Source organism: Neophocaena asiaeorientalis, unplaced genomic scaffold, assembly GCF_003031525.2.
Source record: "Neophocaena asiaeorientalis asiaeorientalis breed wild unplaced genomic scaffold, Neophocaena_asiaeorientalis_V1.1 scaffold130, whole genome shotgun sequence".
In the NCBI taxonomy this organism is placed as follows: Eukaryota; Metazoa; Chordata; class Mammalia; order Artiodactyla; family Phocoenidae; genus Neophocaena; species Neophocaena asiaeorientalis.
In genome coordinates this window covers 8,383,124-8,397,790 of record NW_020173397.1, presented here as the reverse complement: position 1 = coordinate 8,397,790, position 14,667 = coordinate 8,383,124, and the positions used below count along the sequence as shown (strand labels likewise).

The window sequence follows — 14,667 nt, the reverse complement described above, 5'->3', positions numbered from 1 at the left end:
CAAGGAGGGGCCCCCGCCCCCAAAAAAAAAAAAAAAAAAAAAAAAAAAAAGAATATATATCAAATTTTAACCCCCAAATAAAATAATTTTCATAAGTCCATACTAATACAAATAAATAACTGAATGGGGAGAAATGACAACTCTTTCTTACAGAAGAATTCAATTAATGTAGAAAGAAATGAGAGAAATAGAAAATCACCGTTAGAATACTAGAGTACTAATTACTGCAGGTAAGATCTGCCAGTGAATACTAAAATTAGGGGGTGTAAGTTTAACCAGAAACAGGATATTCTCATGGTTTCAAAGTATCTCCTTTACGATATTTAGTAATTACCGAGGAGAAATAGTAAGTTTACTGTGAAGAATACTGATAGACAGAACCTTAGCCAGCCAAGGGATCAAGGCTCACGTCACCAGTAACATATTGATATATCAACATCATGTACACCCAGAGACGGGCACACACAGAGAAAGGACACTTCACCTCTGGAGTGTTTTTCCTGACAGTGCATACCCTCAGTCTAATCATGAGAAAACACCCAAATTGAGAGACTTTGTACAAAATAGCTGACCAGTATTCTTCAAAGCCGTCAAGCTCGTGAATAGACAAGGAAAGACTGAAGAACTGTCACAGACTGGAGAAGAGGAAGTACTCCTAACAGCTCAAGGCACTGTGAGATACCAATTGGATTTTGGAACAGAAAGAAGACATTAGTGGAAAAACTGGTAAAATCAGAGTAATTCTGTGGTTAATAGAATTGTACCAAGGTTAATTTCTTAGTCTTAACAAATGTTGGGCGGTTATGTGAGATATTAACACAGGAGAAGCTCAGTGAAGAGTACATGGGAGCTCTCTGGAGTTTCTGCAACTCTTCCGTAAGTCTGAAACGATCTCAAAATAAAAAATTTAAAAAACACACGCATACATACATACAGGCACATTCTAGGGGTCCAGGTCAGACCTAATAATTCAGAATCTGGAGGCAAGGCCTAGGAATCTGCATTTCAACCCAGCTTCTTAAATGAATCTCATGTACGCTGAGGTTTAAGAACAATTGCTCTAGCACTAGTCACATCCATCATTCCTGTCGTGAACAAGCACAATTACTGCTTTGTGGTGGATGAAAAACAACATGGTAGAGCACAAGGAGTGTGAGCTTCAGTGTCAGAGAGCCCTGGTTTCATCCAGGTGTTGCCATTTACTAGTGCTAACCTTAGGTAAGTTATTTAAGCTCATCTATTAAATGAGAGTGATAATACCACTCTGGCAGGGTTGTTGAGGCGCTGGAAACAATGTGTTATGTATAGGAAATGGCTGGAATGATGTTTAGCACATAACACGTGCTAAAAACAACAGAGGGATTATTATTCCTTTATGTTTGTAAGTTACTTTATTGACAAAACTATCTGCTGATTGAATATTTTCTATAGCTGTGTGACCTTGGGAAAGGAACTTAACCTCTCTCTGTCTCAGTTTCCTCATCTATAAAATGGGGGTCATAATAGTACTACCTCATTAGGTTGTCGTGAGGATGAAATGAGGATTAAATTACCATGGTTTTTGCGTCTTTCAGATTTCCACTCTGTTTACTAGAGGATCTCTTGAGAGGTTACCCAGCCATCAGTGGACATGTCTGTCATTACCTGACTTTCTCCCTTTCCTCAATAATTATTTTCTCTGTAATAGCTTCAAGATAGGTCCAGTGTGCGTTTTTTGAAAAGGAATGTGACATGATGGAAGAGGAAAAGGGAATTTATTTTGATCAATTTGCAAATATGTATTGAAACGTAGAATTTCCTTTTTGTTCTGATTTTGATTTGGAGACTTGGGAATTTTGGTCCCAGAGGAGAAAGTCCAAGAAGCTTGAGAAATTCTATCCCATTCAATTTATCTTTCTGTAGAATGAGAAGGGGCACGGGACCCCAAACATTTTCCCCGGAATCTACCCCCTTAGGGGAAAGTTCTCTGTTAGAGAGAGGAGGCAGGTGGCAGGGGACGTTGCCCAGACTCCTTCATTGGCAAAGGTGGGCTCTCGGTCAGCTTTGAAGGACATCTCACCTGGAGAGGTGTGTGCTCTAGGAACGAATTACTCTTCAAAACAGGAAAAGAAGAAAAAATAAAGGACAGGAACCTGATAGAATTGTGGAAATTAAAGATCATCTTAGAATAACTCCTAGAGGGCTTCCCTGGTGGCGCAGTGGTTGAGAGTCCGCCTGCCGATGCAGGGAATACGGGTTCGTGCCCCAGTCCGGGAAGATCCCACATGCCACGGAGCAGCTGGGCCCGTGAGCCATGGCCGCTGAGCCTGCGCGTCTGGAGTCTGTGCTCCGCAACGGGAGAGGCCACAGGGGGAGGCCCGCGTACCAAAAAAAAAAAAAAAAAAAAAAAAAGAATAACTCCTAGAATACATTTTGTTTAGGGAAATAAAAATTCACAAAGGTAGAAATAGGTGAGTAAACACCATTGAGTACATTGTTTAAAGCCAACTTTATTTGAATTGAAAAAATGTAAGAGTGGTATCTGTATTTCGTTATTTCCCATTTTTATTGTGGTAAGATATGCATAACATAAGATGTTTTAATTAATCATTTTTAAGTGTACAGGTCAGTGGCATTCAGTACATTGTTGGGCAAACCACTACCACCATCCATCTCCAGAGCTTCTTCATCTTCCCAGACTGAAACAGTGGCTGCATTTCTTGTGCCTTTCCATGGAGACCTTCGTGTCTTTAGTCATGATCTGACTTAGTGTATATGGAGACTGTGGCTTTCAGACCGTACAGATAAATTGTTGCTATTTTAGTTGTATTCAAATCTCTACTTTTCATAAATGTAGGAGATGTTTCCCCTTGGTAAGAAAACAAACAAAAAAAGACGTGTTTCCTTTTTACTTCCTCTTGAAACTTGTCCTTTCCTCCTCTCTGTTTCCACTTCCTGCTTTAACCCTCTCTGAATATTTTTTCCTTCTCCTAATTATCACTAACATCATTTAACAAAGATTCCCCCCTCTGGAATTCAGTCCTACTTGAATCTAAATGGCGTTTTTGTCTTCGCTTCTGTTCTGTCCTTTGCCTCCTGCAGCTCCCTTTCCATTCCTTTAGTTTTTAGGGTCTTTTAAAAATGCTATGAGGAACCTAAGTGTCCATCGACAGATGAATGGATAAAGAAGATGTGGCACATATATACAATGCAATATTACTCAACCATAAAAAGACACGAAATTCAGTTATTTGTAGTGAGGTGGATGGACCTAGAGACTGTCATACAGAGTGAAGTAAGTCAGAAAGATAAAAGCAAATACCGTATGCTAACACATATATATGGAATCTAAGAAAGAAAGAAAAAAAAAAAAGGTCATGAAGTACCTAGGGGTAAGATGGGAATAAAGACACAGACCTACTACAGCATGGACTTGAGGATACAGGGAGGGGGAAGGGTAAGCTGTGACAAAGTGAGAGAGTGGCGTGGACATATATACACTACCAAACGTAAAATAGATAGCTAGCGGGAAGTAGCCGCATAGCACAGGGAGATCAGCTCGGTGGTTTGTGACCACCTAGAGGGGTGGGATGAGGCTCAAGAGGGAAGAGATATGGGAACATATGTATAACTGATTCACTTTGTTATAAAGCAGAAATTAACACACCACTGTAAAGCAATTATACTCCAATAAAGATGTTAAAAAAAAATGCTAGCGAGGTAAGGAAATGGGATGATATACATACGAAGTGACTTAGCTGTACCATCAACAGAGGCCTGAAGGGTGACGTACTGGACCACACCCGCAAAAGAATGATATTCGGCATTGGTAGGTGTTACGTTAGTTTTCTCTTCAGGAACTTAGGTCTTCTATTCTTCAACTATTCACAGACCTTCTTATTTCTCAGGACCTGTCCTTTCTTCTGCAATCAGCCTTGAAACATATTGAAAGTTACAATGTTTCTGAGACAGTTCAGCAGTTGAATTCCTTACTTTGTGTAAATATTTATTGGATGCCTAATATAGCTATTAGGCATTGCGTTAGGCACATAAACTTTTAGGAGTTAACTAGACCCAGAAGGTCCCTGTCTTCATGGAACTTCTATTGTAACTGGAGGAGGCAAGCAACAGATGAGAAAATAATTTAACAAAAGGCCACTGGTTGCGGGCAGAGGTACGTAGAGTGGTGTGATGGGGAGCCTGGAGGGAGAGAGGAAGGAGGCTCTTGGCATCCTAACAACAGAGCCTTTCTGTGGAGGTCACACCTGAGCTCAGATCTACAGCATGAGTTCGAGCCATTCGAGAATGGTAACTGGAAAGCTCTGCCTCACATCCGCGAAGCTGTTGGTAGCACTTCACTCACAGGCTGGGGAAGATGCTTATCCTAAATCACAGGAGCTCCCTAGAGCTTAATCTCAGACCCAAGGAAAGGGGGAGAAATGTGAAGTTACTGCTAATTGATTTACATCAACAGATACAATTTGGGGACATCATTAATTTTCACCCTAATCACAGTTTTGATACTTTAGGCAATTATCTAAAAGGAGAACTCACAAATAATGAAACTGAATAAAGCATCAGGGCTGCACAAGTATTTCATAACTGATAGAGTTTTTCAGCCAATTTGAGTACAGTATCTTCTTTACCTTGGGTGCATTGAATTTCCAGAATGAAGTGAGAAGGAACATTCCAAAAGATGATTCCATTGTTAAATGAGATAGTTTCTACTTTATGTTTTCTTTCTGAAAGGGGGAAACTAACTGTGTTAGTTTCTATCTAAAGAAAGACTTAAGAGCATCTCCGACAGAGGAAACCCTGGCTGTAGGCAGGAAGAGAAGTAGGAGCTCATTAACTTCCTATTAAGTCCATTTTCCTCCTCAGACAGTAACTGAGCCATAATGAAAAGTTGTGCTAGGAGGTGAAAGATCACCACTGACCGGAACTCGGTCCCCTGTAGGGACAGAGTGTGTCCATCCTGCAGAGCCTTTTAGGGACCATGGTTCATGTGTAATGAAAGCACAGTGAAAAGTCTTGAAGGGGTTTAAAGATGAAAGTGGCATCCTAACAGCAGAGCTTCCAAATCTACAAAGCAAAACCATGCTTAGAGGAATAGACAAATCCACAATCAGAGTGAGAGACTTCAACACTCCTCTTTTGATAATTGTCTGTTAGTGTGAAAATAAACGATGGCTCACAAATCGTATCTGTTTTTCGTTTGTTTGTTTGTTTTTGGCTGTGCCACGTGGCTTGTGGGATCTCAGTTCCCCACCCAGGGATTGAACCCAGGCCATGGCAGTGAAAGCCCGGAATCCTAAACACTAGGCCACCAGGGAACTCTCCCAAATCATATCTGTTGATGTTAATGAATTTGCAGTGATTTCATATTTCTCCCCTCTTTCTTTGTGTCTGAAGATAAAACTCCATAGAGCTCCTGTGGTTATAATAAGCAAACAGAAAATCAGTTAGCACCTAGAAATCCTTGACAACACTATCAACCAACTGACCTAATTGGCAGCTACAGAATTTACAGAATGCTCCACCCAACAATTGCAGAATAATAAACATTCAGCATTCACCAAGATAGACCATATGTGGGCCATAAAACAAGTCTCAGTGAATTTGAGAGGATTGAAATCATGCAGAGTGTGCTTGCTCCCTGACTACAAGGAAATTAGATTAGAAATGAATAATAAAAAGATATCTGGAAAATCCCAAATATTTGGAAATTAAACAACCACCCTTGTAAATAACCCATGGGTCAAAGAAGAAATGACACTGGAGATTAAAAATCCCTCTGGCCGCTCTGTGAGGGATAGATTGAAGGGGAAATTGTGTACACAGGGAGGCCAGTGAATGGACCCTTCCAGAATTCTAGGGGAGCTGTAATGGTGCCTTGAACTCAGGGTAAGGCAGTGAAGAGGGAGAGAAGTGGGCAGATTCAGATGTATTTTGGAGGAAGAGCATATGGGACTTGCTGAGGATTGGATGTGGGCAATGGGGATAGGAGAGGAAACATCAGACCTCAAGGTTTCTGGTTCGTGTCATTTCACATCTCCCCATGGCTCTTAGGATCACGTCCAAATTTGTCAGCATAGCTCCTGATCGGGCCCCTGCCCACTTGGACAGCCTAATCTCTCCCCACCCCTGGCTCCTGGCTCTCCCACTGTAAGCTCCAGCCCCACCAACCAATTTGCTATCCTCCCTGGTGTGTTGCTCCCTCCTGGTCTCTGGGCCTTTTCACATGCTGTTCTATTTATCTTCAGTACTTCGCATCGGCAGGCGGACTCTCAACCACTACGCCACCAAGGAAGCCCTATCTTCAGTACTCTTTGCCCTGCTCTTCACTTGCCTATCTCTCAGCTTAGTTGTCACTTCTGTCCTTTTTTTCACTCCAGAATGGTTTAGTAGCCCTGCCAAGTGCTTCTGTGCTACTCCTACCGTTAGCCACATCTTATTTTGCTTTGCCTGTTATCTGTCTCCCCCACTAAAGCTCTTTGAGAACAGAGCACGTGCCTCATTCTTTTACTACCACCACTACTGCAGCCAGTTACCGGGCTATGAATCAAGGAACTAGCCGTCCTGAGAGTGAGCCCATAAGAATGTCACATAGCATTTATTGAGTCCTTACTGTGTGTATGTCAGGGGCTTCACATGCATTATCTCTTTTAATCATCCCGGCAGCACTCTGAAGTGAGTGACCAATCCCATCTACAAGATGAGGAAACAGGGAGTTCCTTAGCGATCCAGTGGTTAAGACTCCGTGCTTCCACTGCAGGTGGCACGCGTTCGATCCCTGGTCGGGGAACTAAGATTCTGCATGCCGCACAGCCAAAAAAAAGATAAGGAAACTAAGGCTTAGAAGGCTTAAAGCAGCTTGCCCAAGACCACAGTTTGTAGTGGAAACACAATCCAAACACAAATGGTTAGATTTCAAACCCCGAACTTTCAACCACAAAGTTGTACTATCAAAGTCAGAACGAGGTTGCAGCAAAATGAACTTGAAGGAGAGCCAGTGGCCCCTGATAATCTTGTTGCCGGTGGCCAGAGGCAGCTGCCCAGGTTGGGGTGGTGAATGGAGCCAGAGCAGCACTGTATACAAATAGCTATTGTCTGTCCTCTATTTGCCCTTCTCTAAGAAAACAGAGGCCTCATTTCTACTGCTAATTTCCATAAGGGAATTAGAATGGCTAATTTTATATCCTTTCGGTAAATATTCCTCTGCCCATTATAAAGTGGCCACAGTGATCCTCTTCAAATTAATACCACCAATAATTGCTGCAGAATTAGCCTCCAGAGACGCAATGTTATAAGAAGAGTGGAGTTTTTCTCCTGGTCTTTTACTTCTTCAGGTAAAGAGTAAAAAGCCCTGGTGCTCTTGTTTTCAGTCGAGGTAATATGTGGATTATGATATTAGAAATGTTCGAAAACTTCAACTTTTCTCAGCTTAACTTTGTTTATATAAAAGACACTTTGTGGTCGACACATGCTTTGAAGTGCTGTGAGCATTGATGTGCATGGTAACTAATTACACGTGAGTTTTAAAAGAAAAAACACGGAGACTTCTTATAGTAGCAACACCGCTATTTACTGGGTACTTACTACGTACCAGCCACTGTACCGAGTTCCCTGTGTGTGTTTCATTTCACTGGATGTTAGTGACAACCCAAAGACAGGGGACGTGGTGGAGGTCTTGCTTTCCACTTTTTATGCCTGGGGAACTGAGGAACTTGTCCAGAGTCACAGGGCACATGATGCCAGGATTTGAACTCAGGAATGCCAGACTCAGTATTCCTAAGGGCTCTCATCCATTCTGTCTCTGAGATGTACCATTAGGGCTACTTTTGTGTGTCAGTTTTGAAATATGATCTACCTACCACAAAGAGCCCACCAAAACACTTTATGCTTAGTTTACCACGCTCACACCTCTGTAAACACTACTGTGGTCAAGAACTAGAGAAACGACCATCACCCCAGAAATCCGCCATCAATGCATCCCTTCCTAGGACCACTACAATTTTCTTTATATTTCAGGAAGGGCAGATGCAGAGGAGGAGGGAGGGAGTGAGGCTTTAGCATCTGCCAACTCCAGTACATATGTGCCAGGGCCAGGCACGTACTTCGGGAATGACACACATCAGGTGCAATCTCAGTTAAAGGCGATTCCATCATACCTGTTGCTCAGGTTAAAATCCATGGAGTTGCCCTTGACTTTTCTCTTAGTCTCACATTCCACATCCAATCTGTTGCGGAAATCCTGTTGGCTCCATTTCAAACTGTGTTATGGATTCAGCCACTTCTCACTCCCTGGGTTGTTACCACGTGAGCCAAGCTGCCATCACATCTCACTTGAATTATTAAAATAGCATCCTAACTGGTCTCCCCGCTTCCCCTGTGTGCCCTAATTGTCTTTTCTCCGTGTAGCACCCAAAGTGATCCTTAATCTAAGTCAGACCATGGCACTCCTCTGGTAAAAGCCCTTCAATGGCTTCCATCTCACTGATAGTGAAAGAACAAGTTCTTTCAAAGGCAAACAAAGCCCTAAGTGAAGTGACCGGCCCCCGCTCAGCCCCCGCTCTGCTCCATCCTCATCCCTGGCTCTTCGTTGCCCGCTGTGGTCCAGCCGCCCTGGCTCCCTGCTGTTCTAAGAGTGGTCCAGCCTCCGCTATTTGTACTTGCCCTCTTTCTTCTCAGTGAGTCCTTCCCAATGTCCCTAATTAAAATTGCAAGCCCCTTCCTACCTGGGACCCCCGCCCCTCTCCCTGCTTTATTTTTAACCAGCTTCTATACTGTATAATCAATATATTTATCTTGCTTATTATTTCACGATGGAATGCCTCCATCCTGAAGGGTTTTTTAGTTTTCCTTTTCCAAACCTTTTTTCAAGTCTTTTTGTTTTCTTTTTTGTTTTGATGAAAGATGGTAACACTTTTATTTTATTGAAGAAAGTGATGATAACTTTAACAATAGTATTGATTTAAGACTGAGAAAAAAATTAATCAAGTCAGTGAGCTTGAATTTAGGGACTAGATGTCTGCATAACCCTTAACTGATTAAAACATTAATATTAATACAGTTTTATTTAGGCCTTATTAGATAATCAGCCATAAAGAGAAATCTGTTCTCTTTCATATGGGTTGAAATAGCTTTCTCGTCCTCTGATTCTCTAATTCTAAATTAGCTTTTTAGTGAAACACTGTGCGGTCTCTCATTTCCTTAAACACATTCTAGAAAGTGACTTTACTGTGTTGCTACTTTATTAGCTCCAAATCCAGCAATTGTTAGCATTATTTAACACATTAACTTGGACAGAACGCTTTTCTGTGCATTAGTTTTCCTTCCCAGTAAAATAGGATTAGCGGGATGTTGAGTTCTTTGGGTGGTCTTGAACATCAAAATTGTATTTACATGTGATAAGTAACTTGTATCATGATTGTATAATTTATTATTACTTTTGTAGAGAGTTTGCCCTTCTTCCACAGTACTCTGGAATTGTGATTTAAAAAAAAAAAAAAACAACTTAGCAGGCTAGTTTTTACCTGTCCATGGTTAAATAAGAAAAAATAAGTATAGTGTGGTAGATGTTTGTTTAAGTTTGTGTATTCATTTTAAAGAATTCATCCTAATTCTGGAATTAGGATCTTTAAACTGTTAAGGCGGATGTCTTCTTTTATGACATGGTAGATGATCATTATTTTTTCTATTTCATTTTATTGATTTGTAAATTCTATTCCTCTAGTAGATGAGGAAGGAAAGATAAATCCTGCAGTTAATCATGTAAGTTTTGAAATTATTCAAGACTGAAATCTCCATGATGCCTGTACCATACAGTGCCCATGTTCATCAGTTTCAAATATTAGGATCTCAATGGAGCGGTGTCTTAACTTGCCGTAACAAAATACTGTAACTGGATGGCTTAAACCACAGAAATTTATTTTCTTATAGTTCTGGAGGCTAGAAGTCTGAGATTAGGGTGCTGACATGGTTGGGTTCTGGTGAGGACACTCTCCCTGGCATGCAGACTGCTGCCTTCTCACTATGTTCTAATGTGGCAGAGAGAGAGAGAGCGAAAGAGAGCAAGCTGTCTGGTGTCTCTTTTAATGAGGACATGAATCCCATCTTGAGGGTTCCACCGTCAGGACCTCACCTAACCCTAATTACTTCCCAAAGACCCCATCTCCAAATACCCTCACATTGGGGAGTTAGGGCTTCAACATATGCATTTTGTAAAGACACATTCAGTCCATAACAAGTGTTGTTGTAGTTTTAGGATGATGATACTTCTTTGGTTAAGCTACCTCTAAATTGGGGAAACAATGGCAAAACAAGGCAAAGAACTCTATTGCTAACTATGACTTTAAAGTCTCAAACCCCAGGGCAAAATTCTGGTAAACTAAGCATCTAGCAGAGCAAAACTTATTTACTTAAGGTGGCTGGCTTGAACATCTACAACAGAGCAACAAACCACAGCCTTTGAGTCAAGAATGGCTTTTATGTTTCAGATGGTTGAAAAAAATCAAAAGAAGAAGGCTTTGTGACATCTGAAGATTAAACGAAATTCCAATTTTATTGTCTCTAAATAGTTTTATTGGAACCACCCATGCTCATTTGTTTATATATTGTCCTTGGCTGCTTTTATGCTAACAGCAGTTAAGTAGCTACAACAAAGCCTAAAATATTTACTCTCTGGCCCTTTAGAAAAAAACGTTTGCCAATCCTTGCAGACAAAGCTGGCCAATGACTTGTTTTGCCTATTTCCAAGTCTAAATCTTAGCTGAAAATACTATTTCAAAAAGATGCAGAGCCATATCCATCAACACTAAAAGAAATGGATCCAGAAACAGAGTATTTACTCTAAAGCTTGGCATGAGCTAATCTACGGATTGTCCACTTCAAGTAGTCTAATGCTAGCCCTAGCTTTTCCAAGAAAAAACTGAGAAAGACAGATGGCCTTATTGGAGGATGGAGGAGAAGAAATCCACAGTCATTTGCTAATGTTTTCATTCCTTGCGACGTTCAACCCTTACCATACGTAATCCAGGATCCTGGAATTGGACCAATCTGAATCAAGATGGATCTTCCTTTGAGTCCCTTTGACTGACCCTTATCCCTGAAGTCCAAGGAGAAGGGAGGAATGGAAGCTAAGAGTGGGACCCTTTCTAGCATTAACATTAATCAACAAAATCATTGGCAGTGTTGACTTATCAGGCCACTTCCTTTGTTTCTTGTTTTCTCCCTCCTCACCCAATACACACAAAGGTGATTTTAAAGGATGTGGACTCCCTTCTCTACGTGGACACTGATGTTCTCTTTCTGAGACCTGTTGATGACATCTGGAAGCTTCTGAGGCAATTTAATTCCACGCAGCTTGCGGCCATGGCCCCCGAGCATGAAATCCCCAAGATCGGCTGGTACAGCCGCTTTGCTCGGCACCCCTTCTATGGCTCTGCGGGAGTTAACTCAGGAGTCATGCTGATGAACTTAACTCGGATAAGAAGTGCCCAGTTCAAGGTAAGGAAGTATGTTATATTTCCTTGTTTAAACATCGGGGTTTTGTCTCCTCAACAGTGACGTTCCAGGAGTGTCAGTGTATTGATTTTGGAAGTAGCTGGCTTGCAGGTGAGAATGGAAGAAGCCAGGGAAGAGAAAAGTATTTGGAGAGTTATGGACTATTTGTTGGCTTAGGAAAATTCCAGGTGATTATGGAATTTAAACTGTTCAGCAGAGTTACTATTGGGGAATATTATGTTGCATTTCTGAATTCCATGTTTAAACACTCTGTGTATCCCAGGCTTCAAAAACCCTGGAAAACTTTTTGGAGTTACCCTAGGGATATATTTATGTAAATGTACAGAGATAAACGTACTAGGCTGTTCATGGCCTTGTCTTTTATCCTAGCATGAAACTGGTAGAACCTAAGTGAACATCAGTAGAGAGCAAGTCAAAAAAATTATCCTCCAATTAAAAAGAATTAGATCAAATCTATAAGTGAGATAAGAGCTCTAAAAAATATTAAGTGAAAAAATTAAAATGCAACAGAGCATGATGCCATAGAGATGATCCCTTTTATGCCTTAGAAACTTCCAGAAGAATATCTAAGAGACTGTTCATTAATTGTGGATACATCTAGGGAAAGTGGGAATGGGAATTGCAGGAGGCAGGAGGAAAAATACTTTTACTTTTTACACCTTTGTGTGCTGGTTGAATATTTAGTCTGAATATGTTGCTTTTGTCTTAAAAGTAAATAATTAAAAAAAAAATTTTTTATTGGAGTGTAGCTGATTTACTATGTTGTGTTAGTTTCAGATGTACAGCAAAGTGAATCAGTTATACATATATGTATATCCACTCTTTTTCAGATTCTTTTCCCATATAGGCCATTACAGAATACTGAGTAGAGTTCCCTGTGGTCTGCAGTAGGTCTTTGTTGTTTATCTATCTTATATACGCTAGTGTGTGTATGTTCATCCCAAGCTCCTGATTTATGCCTCTGCCACATGGGGTATGATTTTCTGAGCAGAAGCCATAGTCCAACTGCCAGTTTCTGGTCCATCTACCATCCATGTGTACACCTGTAATCACCAGCCCTAGTTCTGCTTTGTCCTATGCCTTGAGGCCAACAGGTCCCCTCCTCTGCTGATTTCATTTTCATTCTGGGGAGCGGGGCGGTGAAGGGGAGAACCGTCCCTGTACATTGATTCTCAGCGGGTGAGATGTATTTGCCGTGCCTTAGCCACTCTGATGGTTTTCTCTTTTCCAGAACAGCATGATTCCAACAGGCTTGGCTTGGGAGGACATGCTATACCCTCTGTACCAGAAGTACAAGAATGCCATCACGTGGGGAGACCAGGACTTATTAAATATTATTTTTTATTTCAACCCAGGTAGGTTCTCTTTCAAGAACGCAGTTCTCGGAGGATTCCGCCCACCTCGCCCCACAGAGCACATTCCAGCCTGGGCTGCATTGGCGAAGCCTGAATTGTGCCTGTGTCCCCTGCAAAGGGTGCCTTTTCATCGCCCACCCCACCCCCTCCCCGGGGTCTCACGCGGGCGGTCCTCGCGCTGCTGACACAAAAGGCCAAATGTTGAAACCCCCAACACTGGGCTCCGTTCTTCAAGAATATCTTTCAGGTTTTGCCACGCCATTCTTCCAAGAAGTACGGGCAAAATCAATGGGTGGCACAGAACTAAATGAAAACATTATAATCTAGGCACAAGGCCCGCCATAGCCTGAACAATTGCTAGATTGAAGGGAATTGATTCTTGGGATCCTTACAATAAAGTGACTTGTTCAGGGTTAAAAGGGTCTAGAAGAAGGACTTGGATTCCCACATCCCTCTTTCTTTTCACCTAGGGCTAAAGAAATTCCTCTTACATTGTTAAGTCAGTGTTTGGGTAGTTGGGGAAGGAAAGGAGATGTAAATTTCTGGTCTGTGTTTTTGTATGGACACCTAAAGCTAAAAATTTTCCTTCTTTTCTTTCATCTTTGCTACAACCTTATTTAATGGTATTAAAACCAAAAGCATGTTTTCTCTTTGAGAAAGATCTCTAGGGAAAAAAAGCGCTCTTCACCCCAACCTCCTCAGGCCTCTCCTGTGTCTTTAAAAATCCTGAACTAGAGACTCCTGTATATAAAGACTTCTGTGTATGTACCTTTTTTTTGTTTTTTAACAAAATTCTGAAATAAAACATAATCTCACATGCCCTTAGATCAAAAAGTAGCAAATCCTGGAAAAGAAAGCAAGCAGATTGATATGGAAAGGGGTGCATTTCTGGCAAAGAGTCCCAATACTAATTCATTTGATGAAGGGGATGTGTTGGCTGTTCGTTTGTAGCATGTTTTAATCCATTTCACTTTGATAGCAACAGGGATCAACGGGGATTTGAAAGTCTGCCCCTCCTTTTTCTTCTAAAGCGGATTTCATCTTTTTTTCTAGGTGTAGTTATACTGAGTAGGACTCTTGGCTACAAATAAAAGGTCCCTGGAGCTAGTCTAAGCACAAAGGATACTTTTTTTTTAATAAGCAAACTGGTGTCCTGTAGAAACCTAGGGCAGAAAGGCCAGCAGGCTGGGCCCAGGACCTAAAGCAGGAGAGGGAAAAGGAAGAGGAACCCAGGTTGGACTTTTCTTCTCCTGGTTAGACTGTGTATTCCTCTCTTTGAAGGTTCTCATTCTGTGCTCAAAGCAAAGTACCAAGGTTTCATGCTCCACGTCCAGCCATATGGAAAGACTAACTTCATCCCAGTTCCAAATTCCTGGGGGAGAAATCACATGTTGGCAGTGTGGGTCCCCTAGGCCAGGAGCGTGGAGCTAAGGAATCATGGCTGACATTGATTATTTACTGAGTGTCAGGTGCTCTTCTGAGCATTTTCGTATTTAATCCTCACAACAACCCTGAGAATAGAATCCCCATAGTATAGACAAAGGTACCAAGGGAAAGAGAGTTAAATAATTTGTGGTATAGCTAATGAGTGCCAGAGCAGGGGCACAAACCCAGGCCACTCCAACTCTGGCTCCGTGTATTTGGGGGTGAGGGGAAGGTCCCAGAGGAGGGTGGATTCTAGAGAGCTGGGCAGGTTTCCCCAAATGCGTCTCTCTCTCCTGCATTATTTCTGCCCTTTAAATATTGTATTTTTTCCTCTGTGTTGTGTGGCTTAAACTCTCTTCCATGAGCCTATCTGTCCATATTC

The 14,667-nt window shown here is 41.6% G+C and overlaps 1 protein-coding gene across 1 annotated transcript in view; it reads left to right on the top strand.

Moving 5' to 3' along the window:
• The window catches only part of GXYLT2 (glucoside xylosyltransferase 2), an 80,426-nt gene that overhangs the window by 50,825 nt on the left and 14,934 nt on the right, over positions 1-14,667 (top strand). The window contains exons 4-5 of the mRNA XM_024747084.1: positions 11,236-11,487; positions 12,737-12,860. Of these exons, the coding sequence (XP_024602852.1) occupies positions 11,236-11,487; positions 12,737-12,860 (376 nt within the window). The remainder of the gene's footprint in view (positions 1-11,235; positions 11,488-12,736; positions 12,861-14,667) is intronic.